The 16,465-nt window shown below is 46.1% G+C and overlaps 1 protein-coding gene across 1 annotated transcript in view; it reads right to left on the bottom strand.

Annotated features, from left to right (window-relative positions):
* Positions 1–16,465, bottom strand: part of LOC140418002 (uncharacterized) — a 206,408-nt gene that overhangs the window by 170,251 nt on the left and 19,692 nt on the right. Inside the window, exon 3 of the mRNA XM_072501432.1 lies at positions 10,184–10,877. Within this exon, the coding sequence (XP_072357533.1) occupies positions 10,184–10,877 (694 nt within the window). The remainder of the gene's footprint in view (positions 1–10,183; positions 10,878–16,465) is intronic.

Here is a 16,465-nt window from a genome sequence, read left to right as displayed (position 1 = left end):
CTTTCCCGTTACATAACTAAACATTTCTTCTCATTGATATTGATGTCGCTTGCAAGTTTCCTTTCATAATCCCTTTTAGTTGCGCTTACAAGCTGCTTTATGACCCTTTGCTGGTCCTTGTACCTATCCCATTCACCCGGATCTGTACTATGTCTTGTACATTTGTGCGCCCTTTCTTTTAGTTTTAAGCTGTCCCTAATCTCTTTATTTGTCCGTGGCTGTTTTCTTTTTGTGAAGTGGAAACTTTTCCTCTCAGGGGTATATACTTGCTCTGTATATTGTTAAATGTTTCTTTAAACATTCTCCACTGATCTTCAGTTGTTTGACCCATTAACAGATCTCCCCAGTTTACCGAGGACAGTCTCTGTCTCATCCCGTTAACGTCAGCCTTACCCAAGCCTAAAACTCTACTGTCTGTAACTTGCTTTTCACTTTAAAACACTACACTGAATTCAATCATGTTGTGATCACTATTTGATAAATGTTCATGCACAGTTAGGCTACTCATTAAATTGGGCTCATTACTCATAATTAAATCTAATATTGCCTGTCGCCTTGTTACATCTGGAACATATTGCAGCAGGAAACTATCTCGGACACATTCCAGAAATTCACTCCCTTTCTGACAGTTGCTTGTCTGCCTCTCCCAATCTGTGTCAGTTATAATCCCCCATTAATACTACTCTGCCTTTGCTACACACTTGCCTAATTTCTGCCTTTATACAATCTAGCGCCTCAGAACTGCCACCAGGGGGTCGATACACAACACCCATTACAGTTTTAGATTTTTTTTGTTCCTCAGTTCCACCCATATGGGGCGGGATTCTCCATCCCGTCGGCCAATGGGGTTTCCCATTGTGGGCACCCCCATGTCGTCGGGAAGTCCGCGGGCGTGAGTGCACTGCTGGTGAAGCAGAGGATCCCGACGACGGAGAATCCAGCCCATGGTCTCCGCTGGATACTTCCCCCTCATTATCCTCCTTCACCATTAAGGTGATAGTATTTCTAATCAGTAAGGCTACTTCACCCCCTCTGCCATATTCTCTGTCCCTCCTGTAAACTTTATAACCGGTATATTTTGTACCCAGTCCAGACCGTCCTGATACTTGTTTTTGGAACTGTATTGAGTTCTCCTGAGGCCTCCCCCTCCCCCACCGTTTGTTAGTTTAAAGTCTTTGTGACCTCCCTATTTATCCTTTCCACGTGGACACTGGTTCCAGATCGGTTCAGGTGGAGACCGTCCCAACGGTACAGATCCCTCCTGTCCCAATACTGATGCCAGTGCTCCATGAAATGGAACCCCTCGTTCCCGCACCACTCCTTTAGCCACGTCTTTACTTCCCTAATTTTCCTCATTCCTACACCAAATTACACGTGGCTCGGCAAATAATCCAGAGATTATAAGCCTTGAGGACCTGTTCTTTAATTTTGTTCCTAGTTCCTGATATTCCCCAAACAGGTCCTCTTTCCGAGTCTTGCTGATGTTGTTTGTCCCAACGTGGACCCCAACAACTGGATCCTCCCCTCCCTCTCCAATATCCTTTCAAGCCGGTTAGAGATGCCCCTCACCCTGGCACCGGGCAGGCAACATACCATGTGGGACTCTCGGTCCTGCTTCCAAAGGATGTTCTCAGTTCCCGTAATTATAGAATCCCCGACAACTACCACTTCTTCCCCCCTCTTGGATGGCCTCCTGTACCAGGGTGCAGTGGTTAGCCAGCTCATCCTTCCTACAGTCACTGCTCCGATACCCTGCCCCTCCGAGTCCACTCCCTGGAGACTCGGCAGTGAATCCCTGAGGTAAGGTTTTTGTCCTCACAGCTCCGAAACTCCATCCCTCCGAGTCCGCTCCCTGGAGAGTAGGTCTGGGGAATAGGTATTGGAGACAGGTATTGGGGAATGAGAGGTAGGAATGTTCCATAGAAACTAGAATTCTCTGTTCTGAATTTCTATCCTGTACTGAGTGTTGACTTATGTAAACTTCTTTTACAGATATTGCAAGAGGAGGAATTACAGACAGAAATCTCAATTGTCACATCTTGGTCTTACAGAGTCACCTTGGGACCTGAATATCATCGGCCTTTGAATCTAGAAGGAGAAATGTTTGCCCAATCTGTCGGCATGAAAAGATGTTAAACATCAGTGTGACTGGAAAAGCACCGAGACACACACACCCGAGTGAGAGTGTTCCAGAGCACTGACTGTGGAAAGAGCTTTAACCAGTTACACAGCCTGAAAAAGACATCACACCATTCACAGTGGGGAGAGACCGTACACGTGTTCTGTGTGGAGTGGACGAGGCTTCAACTGATTGTCCAACCTGGAGAGACACGAGGAGACCCAAAACATGGAGAAACCGTGGAAATGTGGGGACTGTGGGAAAGGATACAGATTCCCATCTCAGCTGGAGACTCATCGACGAATTCATACTGGGGAGAGGCCATTCACCTGCCCTGTGTGTGAGAAGGGATTCACTCTGTTCTCCAGCCTTAAGACACACCAGCAAATTCACACTGGGGGGTGGCCATTCACCTGCTCTCAGTGTGGGAAAGGATTCACTCAGTTACCCAATTTGCAGGCACATCAGCGAGTTCACACTGGGGAGAGGCCATTCACCTGCTCTCTGTGCAGGAAGGGATTCACTCAGTTATCCAACCTGCAGAGTCACCAGCGAGTTCACTCTGGGGAGAGACCGTTCATCTGCTCCCAGTGTGGGAAGGGATTCAGTAAATCATCCAACTTGCGGACACATCAGCGAGTTCACGCTGGGGAGAGGCCGTTCACCTGCTCTCTGTGTGGGAAGGGTTTCACTCAGTTATCCCACCTGCAGAGTCACCAGCAAGTTCACTCTGGGGAGAGACCTTTCATCTGCTCCCAGTGTGGGAAGGGATTCACTCAGTTCTCCAACCTGCGGACACACCAGCGAGTTCATACTGGGGAGAGGCCATTCACCTGCTCTCAGTGTGGGAATCGATTCACTCAGTTATCCAGCCTACAGAATCACCAGCGAATTCACACTGGGGAAAGACCATTCACCTGCTCCCAGTGTGGGAAGGGATTCAGTGATTCATCCAACCTGCGGACACATCTGCGGGTTCATAGTGGAGAGAAGGCAATCACGTTCTCTGAGTAAGGGAAGGCAATTAGTGTTCCATCCCGCCTGCAGACAGACCAGTGAGTTCACCCCGGGGAGTGAGCATTCACCTGCACTCAATGTGGGAGGGAATGTGGTGTTTCCTTGTACCTGCCGAGACACCAACAAGTTCAAACACCAACAGGGGCTATTGCTGTTATTGTTTCTGCTCTCGGTTACATCCGGGACTGCATTTTGTTCATTCTGTCAGTTGGTCACTGGGGAGGGTCGGAGGGTTTTGTTCTGCTCGACTTGGCAGTCCCATGGCTTTGCCTCCAGAGGGCTGACGCTCTTTGAGCCTTGTTGCGACTACCTTGGTTCAAATTTCACAAGGATCACAGAGTGAAGGGGTGTTTGGAAGTGAGAAGATATTCAGTTTGCATTTCTGTTTGGATCCCTCTAAATCCTGCCACATTACCATGAAGATGGGCCTTGGTGGTTCCATGTTTTTGTTTAATTTATCTGGGTGAACATCCAATCAGGGTATGAGGGGCAAGTTGTCTGAGGTAGACTGGGAAACTGCATTAAATGGTATGGTGGGAGACAGGCAATAGCTAATATTTTAAGGCATTATTATTCATCTACGGGGGGTGGGGGGGGGGGGTGGGGTCAGTTAGCTCAGTTGGCTGGTTCATGATGCGGAGTGACTCCATTAGCTGGGGTGCAACTGTCGTACTGGCTGAGGTTATCCATGAAGGGTCCACCTTCTCAACATTGCCCCTCGCCTGAGTTGTGGTGACCCTCAGATTAAACCACCAGTCATCTCGCTCTCGCTCCCTCTCTCTCTGATATCTTCAGTCTGGATAGGCCCAGTGGACCCGGCTATTCTGGGTCTGGATATTTTATTCTAATTGAATTCTCCCTTAAGCTTTGAAAATGGGACAGTAACATGGCCAATCAGAACCATCAGGAAAGATCAGCTTTATGACCATCCAATGTGGCAAAAGATAAGAATGATTGTCGCCAATTACAGATGGAACCAGCATCATTCACTGGTAATGTTCCACCGTGTACCAAACAATACCCATCAACCCGTCCCCAACCAAAGGGATTTTACCCACAGTAGAGCAACTGGAGGAAAGAGGAGTGTTAATTAAAACACGCAGTTCGTCAAATAGTCCAGTTTGGCAAATGGTACAGGGTGCCTGACCTTTGACGACTGAAAGGCAAACCTATATCAATCTGGGATCCACCTGTGTTCCAGTGAAAGTCTGGAATGTTTATATGGGATGAATAAGTTGATCACTTTCTCCTGGAAATATTTACATCCTGGCCCATGAATTTTGTTTCAAAGAAATCCACATTTGAAAGCCCGGCCAAGACATGAAATATCAACACCATAACAGGGCAGATAAGAAAGACAGATACTCACTTTCATCTTCAGAGCATCTGAGAGTTAAGAAAATGTGACATGATTTTGGGATACCGGTGTGGGTGTGCAGATGTGATTTGTTACATGTGAAAAATAACAAGCCTAAATTCACGGTGAAATGGACTGAAGACCGAGTCCCAAACACACACAGCTACTGGAGACACAGCAGGAGATGAAATGGTTAATGTGGCCAGGGGATTGAGACACCATTGTGACATCATCAAGATATTGACACACTCCAGAGTGAAACTGACTTTAAAACAATCAGGATCGAATTAAACACACTGGACATGGGCAAAGTGGGAGTGAAATTAAAGCGATAATGGGACAATGAAGGGCTTGGGAGAAATAATACTGAGTAAGAACTGTCCACAAGTTGGATGGGGGTAAAGGGGGAGTTGAAGAATCTTATACATCCATGCTTGATCTGTTGCTTGAAGCATCTGTCCTTATGTACCAGTAACCTAGAATTCGCCGCACAAGAAGAAAATATGGAGTAGATGTTACCCCAGGCGGGGCCAGAACTGGACAATAAAGGAGTGAAATTGAGTGAGGATTTGTGGAGAGAGTTTTGTAAATTCTTAATGGAATGCAGGAGTTGCTGGACCAGAATTTATTGCCCTTGAACTGAGTAGCTTGCTCGGACATGTCAGATTTTAACCGGGTCTCCCCGATTTCTAGTCTCTGCCACAAGGGGAAACATCCTCAGCACCGTGGGCTGCATGGTAGCACAGTGGTTAGCACAGTTGCTTCGCAGCTCCAGACTCCCAGGTTCGATTCCCGGCTTGGGTCATTGTCTATGCGGAGGCTGCACGTTCTCCCCGTGTCGATGAGGTTTCCTCCGGGTGCTCCGGTTTCCTCCCACAAGTCCAAAGATGTGCGGGCTAGGTGGATGGGCCATGCTAAATTGCCCTTAGTGTCCAAAAAAGGTTAGGTGGGGTTACGGGGATAGGGTGAGGTATGGGCTTGAGTAGGGTGCTCTTTCCAAGGGCCGGTGCAGACCTGATTGGGCCAAATGGCCTCCTTCTGCGCTGTAAATTCAATGAATCTCTCTGTCAATTCCACTCAGGATCTCATGTGTTTCAATAAGATCATCTCTCATTCTTCTCAACTGCACTGGATACAGTCCCAACCTGTCAAACCTTTCCTCAGAGGATAACCCCCTCGTTCCAGAATCTGGGAGTCAACCTCCTCTGAACTGCTTCTGATGCAATTATCTCATTTCTGAAATAAGGAGACCCAAACTGTACACAGTGCTCTAAATATGGGGTGGGATTCTCCATCCTGTGGCGCATCCCTGCCAGCAGCGGGATTCTCCATCCTGCAGCGCCCCCACCTGGAATGGCCAATGGGGTTTCCCATTGTTGCCAGCTCCACGTCGTCTGGAAGTCCCCAGGCGTGGGTGCGCTGCCGGCGCAATGGAGAATATACAGTGGAGAATCCAGCCCATGGTCTCACCCAGGCCCTGTACAACTGCAGCAAAACACCCCAACTTTTATATTCCACTCCCTTTGCAATAAACAACAATATTCCATTCACCTTCCTAATCACTTGCTGTACCGGCTGTAAGGGCCCTTCCTTTTCATAACCTTATTTCCCCTTTCTTTTATTGTTGCCGTTACATTTTGTCCATGGATGCTTAATGGACATGTCACTTTAAGGCAAGCAGCCTGTATCTTTAATTCAAGCAGAAGAATCCAGGCGTCTGTACTGGTTTAAACTGGAGCTGAAGATCTTTAGGCACCAGTGTGAGAATTGGGGTTGGGACTCGGTTTGATTGATTGGTTGGTGGCCAATGAATTGGCCCAGAAGGCTGTGCTCCAAGGTAACAGGCGGTGATTGGATCCTATCCCGCTGGGATGTTTTTCAGAATCCCAAGCTTTTAGTTTGATTCTAGCAGCACAAAAGGCAGAACTGACTAACTCTCTCCAGAAGGCAGCTGTGAGTGCTATCTCTCTTCCCAGATAGCCTGTGGGTGCTGTCGTCCTGAAACCATGGAGACCTGAACACAAACTGAAATGTTTGAACAGAGATGAGGTGCCTCGCCAGAAAAGTGTGAGTACTGCATTTCTAAACTCCAGAGAACCTGAACAAATTAATCTACAGAGAAGATCACTACAGGCTGTAAACTAAAGACTTTAATCTGCAAGCTTGCTGTGAAGAAAAGTGCCAAAAACCATCATCTGAAAAAAAGAATTTCTTTAACTTCTGATTTTATCCCTTTCCACCCCTCTGTGTTTGTCTGTCTATGTGTGTGTGTAGAGGCTGGGGGCAGGTTAAAGTGGGAATTAGGAATTGGCTTATAGTTAACCAGTTGTGTTTGCTGCATATTTTATTGTTGTTCTTGTAATAAATAAACAGTAATTGTGTTTACATTTGCAACTATGGTGACTGATTGTTGGGCAGCCGAGGACCAAAGACATAGGGGGCTGGATTCTCCGTCCCACAGTGCCAGATTTCTGGTTCAGTGTGCTGTCAGGTTTCGCCAGCTGATCAATGGGGTTTCCCATTGTGGGCCAGCAGTCCAACGCTGTCGGGAAACCCCCGGGCTGCCGGCAAAACGGAGCATCCCGGCGGCGGAGCATCCAGCCCAGGGTATTTTCATAAGAATTATTGATTAATTCACTTGTGCTGTGACTCTGGGGCACGTGGGGCTGGAATTGACCGCGCACTAGCCCAGGGTGTCGTAACACAGCAAACTAACTTGTGATTCCTGTACCAGGACACCCAGATCCCTCTGTGCCTCAGAGTTCTGTAATCTCTCTCCCATTTAAATAATGTTGTTTTATTTAATCCTTCCTGCCAAAGTGGGCACGTTTACATTTTCCCAGGTTATGCTCCATCTGTCAATTTGTTCTCACTCAGTTCATCTATTTGTTGTCCTTTGCATTCTCCTGAAGTCCACTTGGCAAATTAATTTCCAATTCCTCTTTGTGTCATCAGCAAATTTAACCCCATCCAACTCATTAATATAGATTGTAAATAGTTGAGGGCCCAGCACTGATCCTTGTGATACTCCACTTGTCACATCCTACCAACCCAAACATGACCCATTTATATCCACTCTCTGCTTCCTGTGAGCTAACCAATCCTCTATCCCTGCTGATATGTTGCCCTCTAGTCTACACCATGACCTCTTATGTTGTGCAGTGACCTTTGATGTGGCACCTTGGGAAATACTTTCTATAAATCTAAATAAACCACATCTGCAGGTTCCCCTTTATTGACATCCCATGTTACTCCCTCAAGGAGCCTCAATAAATCAGAACCTGAACCCCATTTTGTGTGTTAAAAGAAAAGTCATAGGGGCAGCATGTGGCGCAATGGTTAGCACTGGGACTGCGGCGCTGAGGACCCGGGTTCAAATCCCGGCCCTGGGTCACTGTCCGTGTGGAGTTTGCACATGTCTGCGTGGATTTCACCCCCACAACCCAAAGATGTGATGGATTGGTCATGTTAAATTGCCCCTTAATTGGCAAAAGAAATAATTGGGTACTCTAAATTTGTTTTTAAAAAAAGAAAAATCAAATCTCCTCTCCCCCTCTGGTTCCTTTGCCAATCACCTTAGATTGACTCACTTTCTGTTAAAGAGCCTCTCAACCTCTCACCCACTTTCCCTGAACTACATCAATCTAATCACGAAAAATCCAGCAAAATCAAATATTTTCCTGTTAATTGTTTATTAATGAAACAACATGGTTAAAAAAACTAACAGAAAATTACTTGAGGATAAATAGCAAGCAGAGTAAAAGGATGTTTACAATGTTCAGAACCCAAATGGTTTCTCTTTGGTTTCTCTGTTCCCATGACTCCTCACTTTGGACACGGGCACTGAATACCGGGGGTCACGTCACTTACCCCAGTCACCCCCTCCTGTGTCCTAATTGGTTGGAGGTCCATTTCCCAGTCAGTCCTCCAGCACCTTCCGGTCTCTCTATTAGTGCGACGCCGATGGCAGTTTCCCAACTGGGGTGCAGGCTCCGTTATTCTCAGCTAAATCCAGCCCTCAGCTCCATCTCCTGGCTGTCATTGACACGAGAAGTGAGCCAGAAAGCTGCCTGAGGCTCAAATGGGAAGTCAAAACTTGTGGATTAGGATCTCTGTACAGATCAGTAACTTTAAAAAAAATCAATTCCAAGTCAACAGTTGAAAGGATCACACAACAGGCCTTACGGTTTTCTGGGTTTTACTGCAGCAAACAAACTAGAAGCAACATTTTGTTTCTAATTTTTCCAATTAAGGGGCAATTGAGTGCGGCCAATCCATCAATCCTGCACATCTTTGGGTTGTGGTGGTGTGACCCACGCAGACACAGGGAGAATGTGCAAACACCACATGGACAGTGACCCTGGGCCGGGATTGAACTCGGGTCCTCGGCGCCGTGAGGCAGCAGTGCTAACCACTGTGTGACCGTGATGCCTTAGTAGCAACATTGACTAAACACTACTTTTGCCAGAAACCTCCACCTTTATTTATAAAATAGAACTTGTCCTTTTACACAATCTAAAATTCCACTCCACGGTTATACTTTACTCTGCACCAGAAATCCAAACTGAAGTGTCTCAGAACGGTAGCATAGTGGTTAGCACAATTGCTTCACAGCTCCAGAGTCCCAGGTTCGATTCCCATCTTGGGTCACTGTCTGTGCGGAGTCTGCACATTCTCCCCGTGTTTGCGTGGGTTTCCTCCGGGTGCTCCGGTTTCCTCCCACAGTCCAAAGATGTGCGGGTTAGGTGGATTGGCCATGTTAAATTGCCCATAGTGTCCAAAATTGTACTTAGTGTTGGGTGGGGTTACTGGGTTATGGGGATAGGGTGTTGACCTTGGGTAGGATGCTCTTTCCAAGAGCCGGTGCAGACTCGATGGGCCAAATGGCCTCCTTCTGCACTGTAAATGCTATGATAATCTAGGAGTACAACAGTTGCACCCCTGCTATTGGAGTCACTCCACATCATGGTCAGACATCCAGCTAACTGACACCCCCCTCTGGCAGATATATAATAATTCCTTCACTATTAGCTATTGCCTGTCTCCCATCATACCATTTAATGTGGTTTCCCAGTCCACCCCAGACAACTTGCCCCATATACCCTGATAGTTTTCTTCTGTGAGAAACACCTAGATAAATTAAACAAAAAAAAACTTGTAACCACCTAGGGCCCATCTTCATGGCAATGTGGCATGATTTGGGGGGCATCCAAACAGAAATGCAAACTGAATATCTTCTCACTTCCAAACACCCCTTCACTCTGTGATCCTTGTGAAATTCAAAACCAGGTAGTCGCAACAAGGCTCGAAGAGCGTCAGCCCACTGGAGGCAAAGCCATGAGACCGGCAGTCCAGCAGAAAGAAACCCATCCCATTGACCAACTATCAGAATGAACAAAATGCAGTCCTTGATGTAACTGAGAGCAGAAACAATAACAGCAGAATCCAACCCCTGTAATCAATTGTGAACTTGTTGGTGTCTCAGCAGGTGGGATGAATCATGGATTCCCTTCCCACACTGAGAGGTGAACGGTCTCTCCCCAGTGTGAACTCGCCGGTGTCTCAGCAGGTGGGATGGTTCACTAATTTCCTTCCCCTACTCAGAACACGTGATTGCCTTCTCCCTAGTGTGAACTCGCTGATGTGTCTGCAGGTTGAATTCCTTTCCACACTGGGAGCAGGTGAACGGCCTCCCCAGTGTGAATTCGCTGGTGACTCTGCAGGTGGGATAACTGAGTGAATCTCTTCCCACACTGAGAGCAGGGGAATGGCTTCTCCCCAGTGTGAATTCGCTGGTGTTTCTTCAGGTCCGGTAACCGAGGGAATCCCTTCCCACACTGAGGGCAGGTGTATGGCCTCTCCCCAGTGTGAACTCGCTTATGTGTCCGCAGGGCGGATGAATGTCTGAATCCCTTCCCACACTGAGGGCAGGTGAATGGCTTCTCCCCTGTGTGAACTCGCTGGTGTGTCTGCAGGTTTGATAACTGAGTGAATCCCTTCCCACACTGAGAGCAGGTGAACGGCTTCTCCCCTGTGTGAACTTGCTGGTGTGACTTCAGACTGGATAAGCGAGGGAATTCCTTCCCACACTGAGAGCAGATGAACGGTCTCTCCCCAGTGTGAACTCGCTGGTGTGACTTCAGACTAGATACCTGAGTGAATCCTTTCCCACACTGAGAGCAGGTGAACGGCCTCTCCCCAGTGTGAACTCGCTGATGTTTCTTCAGACTGGACAACAGAGTGAATCCCTTCTCACACTGCGGACAGGTGAACGGCCTCTCCCCAGTGTGAACGCGTCGATGAATCTCCAGCAGAGATGGGAATCTGTATGCCTTCCCACATTTCCACGGTTTCCTCATGTTTTGGGTGTCCTCATGTCTCTCCCTGTTGGACAATCAGTTGAAGCCTCATCCACACAGAACACATGTACGGTCTCTACCCGCTGTGAATGGTGTGATTTGTTTTCAGGCTGTGTAACTGGTTAAAGCTCTTTCCACAGTCAGTGCCCTGGAACACTCTCACTCGGGTGTGTCTGTCTCAGTGCTTTTCCAGTCACACTGATGTTGAAAGTGGGCAAACAATTCTCCTCCGAGATTCAAAGGCTGATGATACTCAGATCCCAAGGTATCGAGTGACTCTGTAAGACTGAGACGTGTCAATTGAGATTTGTCTGTAATTCCTCCTCTTGTAATATCTGTAAAAGGAGTTTACAAAAGTCAACACTCAGTCCAGGATAGAAATTCAGAACAGATAATTCTAATTTCTCTGGAACATTCTTTCCTCTCATTCCCCAATACCTCAGCTCCACTACCACAAGACCATAAGACATAGGAGCAGAATTAGGCCACTCGGCCCATCGAGTCTGCTCCGCCATTCAATCATGGCTGATATTTTTCTCATCCCCATTCTACTGCCTTCTCCCCATAACCCTTGACTCCCTTATTAATCAAGAACCTATCTATCTCTGTCTTGAAGATACTCAGTGATTTGGCCTCCACAGGCTTCTGCGGCAAAGAGTTCCACAGATTCACCACCCTCGGGCTGAAGAAATTCCTCCTCATCTCTGCTTTAAAGGATTGTTCCTTTAGTCTGAGATGGTGTCTTCTGGTTCTAGTTTTTCCTACAAGTGGAAACATCCTCTCCACGTCCACTCTATCCAGGCCTCGCAGTATCCTGTGAGTTTCAATAAAATCCCCCCTCATCCTTCTAAACTCCAATGTAAACAGATCCAGAGTCCTCAACCGTTTCTCATACGACAAGCTCTTCATTCCAGGGATCCTTCTTGTGAACCTCCTCTGGACCCTTTCCAAGGTCAGCACATCCTTCTTTAGATACGGGTCCCCAAACTGCTCACAATACTCCAAATGGGGTCTGACCAGAGCCTGATACACCTATTGCCCATACCTAGTCTCCAGGGAGCGGACTCGGAGGGGCAGGGTATCGGAGCAGTGACTGTAGGAAGGATGAGCTAGCTGACCACTGCACCCTGGTACAGGAGGCCATTCAATTGGGGGGAGGAAGTGGTAGTTGTCGGGGATTCTATAATTAGGGGAACTGATAACATCCTTTGGAAGCAGGACCGAGAGTCCCACATGGTATGTTGCCTGCCCGGTGCCAGGGTGAGGGGCATCTCTAACCGGCTTGAAAGGACATTGGAGAGGGAGGATCCAGTTGTTGGGGTCCACATTGGGACAAACAACATCAGCAAGACTCTGAAAGAGGACCTGTTTGGGGAATATCACGAACTAGGAACAAAATTAAAGAACAGGTTCCCAAGGGTTATAATCTCTGGATTATTCCCTGAACCACTTGCAAATTGGCCCAGGATGAGAAAATTAGGTAAGTAAACACGTGGCTAAAGGAGTGGTGCGGGAAAGAGGGGTTCAATTTCATGGGGCACTGGCATCAGTATTGGGACTGGAAGGATCTGTACCATTGGGACGGTCTCCACCTGAACCGATCTGGGACCAGTGTCCTCGTGGAAAGGATAAATAGGGAGGTAGTCAGGAACCTAACGTCAGGAACTGCAGCTAATGACAAAGCAAGTAGCATCCTGGTTAACGCAAAAGTGAAAAGTAACAAAGAAGCAAATAACAAAGAAGCAGTGCTGAGGGAGCGGTCAGGGGGAACAGCCCGATTAAGAGTTCTGTAGACAAATGCACGGAGTGTAAGCAATAAACTAGACGAGCTGCAGGCGCCAATGCAAGTTGAAGATTATGATGTTGTCGCTATTACAGAGACTTAGCTGCAGGATGGTCAGGACTGGGAACTAAATATACCGGTTATAAAGTTTACAGGAGGGACAGAGAATATGGCAGAGGGGGTGGATCAGCTTTACTGATCAGAAATACTATCACCTCAATGGTGAGGGAGGGAACAATGAGGGAAAAGCATCCAGTGGAGACAACAGGAGTGGAACTGAGGAAGAAAACAATCTCAAACTGTAATGGGTGTTGTGTATCGACCCCCTGGTGGCAGTTCAGAGGTGCTAGATTGTATAAAGGCAGAAATTTAGCAAGTGTGTAGCAAAGGCAGAGGAGTATTAATGGGGGGATTATAACTGACACACAGATTGGGAGAGGCAGACAAGCACCTGGCAGAAAGGGAGTGAATTTCTGGAATGTGTCCGGGATAGTTTCCTGCAGCAATATGTTCCAGATGTAACAAGGGGACAGGCAATATTAGATTTAGTTGTTAGTAAGGGCCAGCACAGTGGTGCAGCGGTTAGCACTGCTGCCTTACAAAGCCGAGGACCTGGGTTCGATCCTGCCCCAGGTCACTGACCGTGTGAAGTTTGCACATTCTCCCTGTTTCTGCCTGGGTCTCACCCCCACAACCCAAAAAGATGTGCAGGGCAGGTCAATTGGCCACGCTAAATTGCCCCTTAATTGGGGGGGAAAAAAGAATTGGGTTACTCTAAATGTATTTGAAAAAAGATTTAATTATGAGTAATAACCCAAATTTAGTTGGTAGCCTAACTGTGCGCAAACATTTATCAAATAGTGATCACAACATGAATGAATTCAGTGTAGTGTTTTAAAGTGAAAAGCACGTTCCAGACAGTAGAATTTTAGACTTGGGTAAGGCTGACGTTAACGGGATGAGACAGAGACTGTCCACGGTAAACTGGGGAGATCTGTTAAAGGGTCAAACAACTGAGGATCAGTGGAGAATATTTAAAGAAACATTTAACGAGATACAGAGCAAGTATATACCCCCGAGAGGAAAAGGCTCCACTTCACAAAAAAAAAGCAGCCATGGACAAATAAGAGGTGAGGGACAGCTTAAAACTAAAAGAAAGGGCGCACAAAAATACAAGACATAGTACAGATCCGGACGAATAGGAAAGGTACAAGGACCAGCAAAGGGTCACAAAGCAGCTTGTAAGAGCGACTAAAAGGGATTATGAAAGGAAACTTGCAAGGGACATCAATATCAATGAGAAGAATGTTTAGTTATATAAAGGGAAAGCGGGTGGTGAAGAGCAATGTAGGCCCAGTAAAAGCTGAAAATGGAGATGTTGTCAGTGATAATGGGGGAATGGCAGACACATTGAACAATTACTTTGCCTCAGTATTTACAGTTGAAAAGGAGGATAACTTTTCAGAAGTCACAAAATAATTAATAGTCGATAGAGGACAGGGACTTAATACAATTTATGTAAATATAGATTAGATTTATATTTATTGTCACGTGTACCGAGGTACAGTGAAAAGGATTGCTCTGCGTACAGTCCAGGCAGATCCTTCCATTTATGAAGAAACATAGGACGTATAATAAATACACAATGTAAAGACATAGACATAGTGTGAAGCATACAGAGTATAGTGCGAACAACAGGAGGGAAGATACAGAGAGAGATCAGTTCAGTCCATAAGAGGGTCATTCAGGAGTCTGGTAACAGCGGGGAAGAAGCTGTTTTTGAATCTGTTAGTGCGTGTTCTCAAACTTTTGTATCTTCTGCCCAATGGAAGAGGTTGGAAGAGAGAATAACCCAGGTGGGAGGGGTCTTTGATTATGCTGCCCGCTTTCCCAAGGCAGCTATAGTATCACTCACAAGGAAATTAATGGAACCAAAGATTGACAGATCCCCAGGACCTGACGGTTTCCATCCGAGGGTGTTAAAGGAAGTTGGGGATGTTAAGAAAAATGCGAAAGATGTAATTTGAAACGAGAAGGTCTGATGATAAAACCCAAGGAACATGAGAAAAAGCAAAGTAACAGAAAAGATCCTAGAAATGTAAATGTAATGAAATGCTAAAAAATGATATAGCAGAAGGCCCTCGAAGGGTCAACTGCAGAAAAATATTCTTTGGAATGCAGACGGCCATTATCACACAGGCCTCGAGATAACCAAGCAGCTCATGCTGTAACCTGATATCTTTAGTTCAAGTCGGAGAAAGTTTTATAAAAGTTAAGTTTTAAGTTACATAAAGGGAATGAGTTTAATACCCTTCAATAGAAGTTAATTAGTTTAGCAAGCAATTGATTGGAATTGCCAAAATCTTAAGTTTGAATTACTTGAAATAACATTTATTTGTGAATGATAGAAACGTAATGACACCAGTTAAAAGTGGAAATCTGGAGAGAAGAGTTGATTTTAATACCGGACAATTCACCGCAGCTCACTGCTTCTTTTCAAAAAAGCAATCAATAGCTTGTTGTAAAATTGTAAAAAGGGAAGAATATAACTTGAAACATTTAGGAATACAAGAAAATACAATGCTTAAAAAAGATAAGGGATTGAAAGGCTGGAATGCCACAGAATAATTAGCAGGACGCCTCCCTGCCAGTGAGCTGACAAACCAAGGTCAAGCTTAACATGAAGGCACTCTCATGTTCGACATTACGGAAACTAGATGTGGAATCATATGGACAGAAAGGGTATTGCGTTAAGGAGCAGAAGAAAATACTTTAAAATAATGTCATGTAATCAGCAAGGCTGTTGGAAGGGTGATATATATCCTGAATAGCTCTCAGCCAGGCACTCACTCTCAGCTTGCAGGGTGATTTCGGTACATGGGACTGACAGAATACGAAAGCCGAGCAGAACCGCAAAATAACCGGGAGAAAACCAACAGATAAAGAAGAGAGATTGTCAAGGAGGCCCAGGAAGGTCTGATCAGCCAACCAGGAGAATCCAGAAGCAAGATCTTTTTACTTTTCTGTAAAGACAGTGATTTTATCTTGTAAAAGAAAAAATAATAATAAAATAATTTAAAGTTTTAACCTGAAACAGTGGTTATTACAAAGTCTACTTTACTTACTTAGCAACGCGGGACCAAGATCGATGCTACTAAGTGGTAAGTCGATAAAATTCTTCTCTAAAGATATGGGTTATGCCGGGGGATAACTTGAAACACTAGTTTGACCCGAATAGCACCCACCTAAGTCTGCAGAGGAGTCAGGGAGTGAGAATCCCTGTTCACCATTAAGAATATCTTGACCCTTTTTTGGTACAGGGGGAATTCTAAGAATACTGGTGAGTTTTTTACTTCAGGGAGCACATTGTAGATGCCCTAACAAGAATCTCCCAGAGTTCCCTAGATTCAGGAGTAGTCCCTCTGGATTGGAAAACTGCACTTGTCACTTTTTAATGAGGGGGAAACCCGGGAATTACAGACCAGTTCGCCGAACATCTGGGGTGGGGAAATTGCTGGAGTTTATAATCAGGGATGGGGGTAACTGAACACCTTAAAACATTTCAGTCCATCAGGGAGAGCCAGCAGGGATTTGTGAAGGGAAGATCATGCCTGATAATCTGACTGAATTCTTTGCAGAGGTGACAAAGGTAGTGGACAGGGGAATGTCTATGGATGTCATGGACTTCCCCATTGGGTGGGTAAATTGGGATAGGTTTGGACGGGAGAGCGGTGATGGGGAGTGTGCCCTTTGTTTCTCTTTGTTTGTTGCTGGTCGGGAGGGTTGAGGGGAAGGGACAGACTGGAAGGGTGAGAAGAAGTCAGAGGCCT

This window comes from Scyliorhinus torazame, chromosome 5 (assembly GCF_047496885.1).
Source record: "Scyliorhinus torazame isolate Kashiwa2021f chromosome 5, sScyTor2.1, whole genome shotgun sequence".
NCBI classification, from domain to species: domain Eukaryota; kingdom Metazoa; phylum Chordata; class Chondrichthyes; order Carcharhiniformes; family Scyliorhinidae; genus Scyliorhinus; species Scyliorhinus torazame.
Note: the sequence above shows the minus strand (reverse complement) of the source record. Positions and strands in the feature narration are given on the sequence as shown.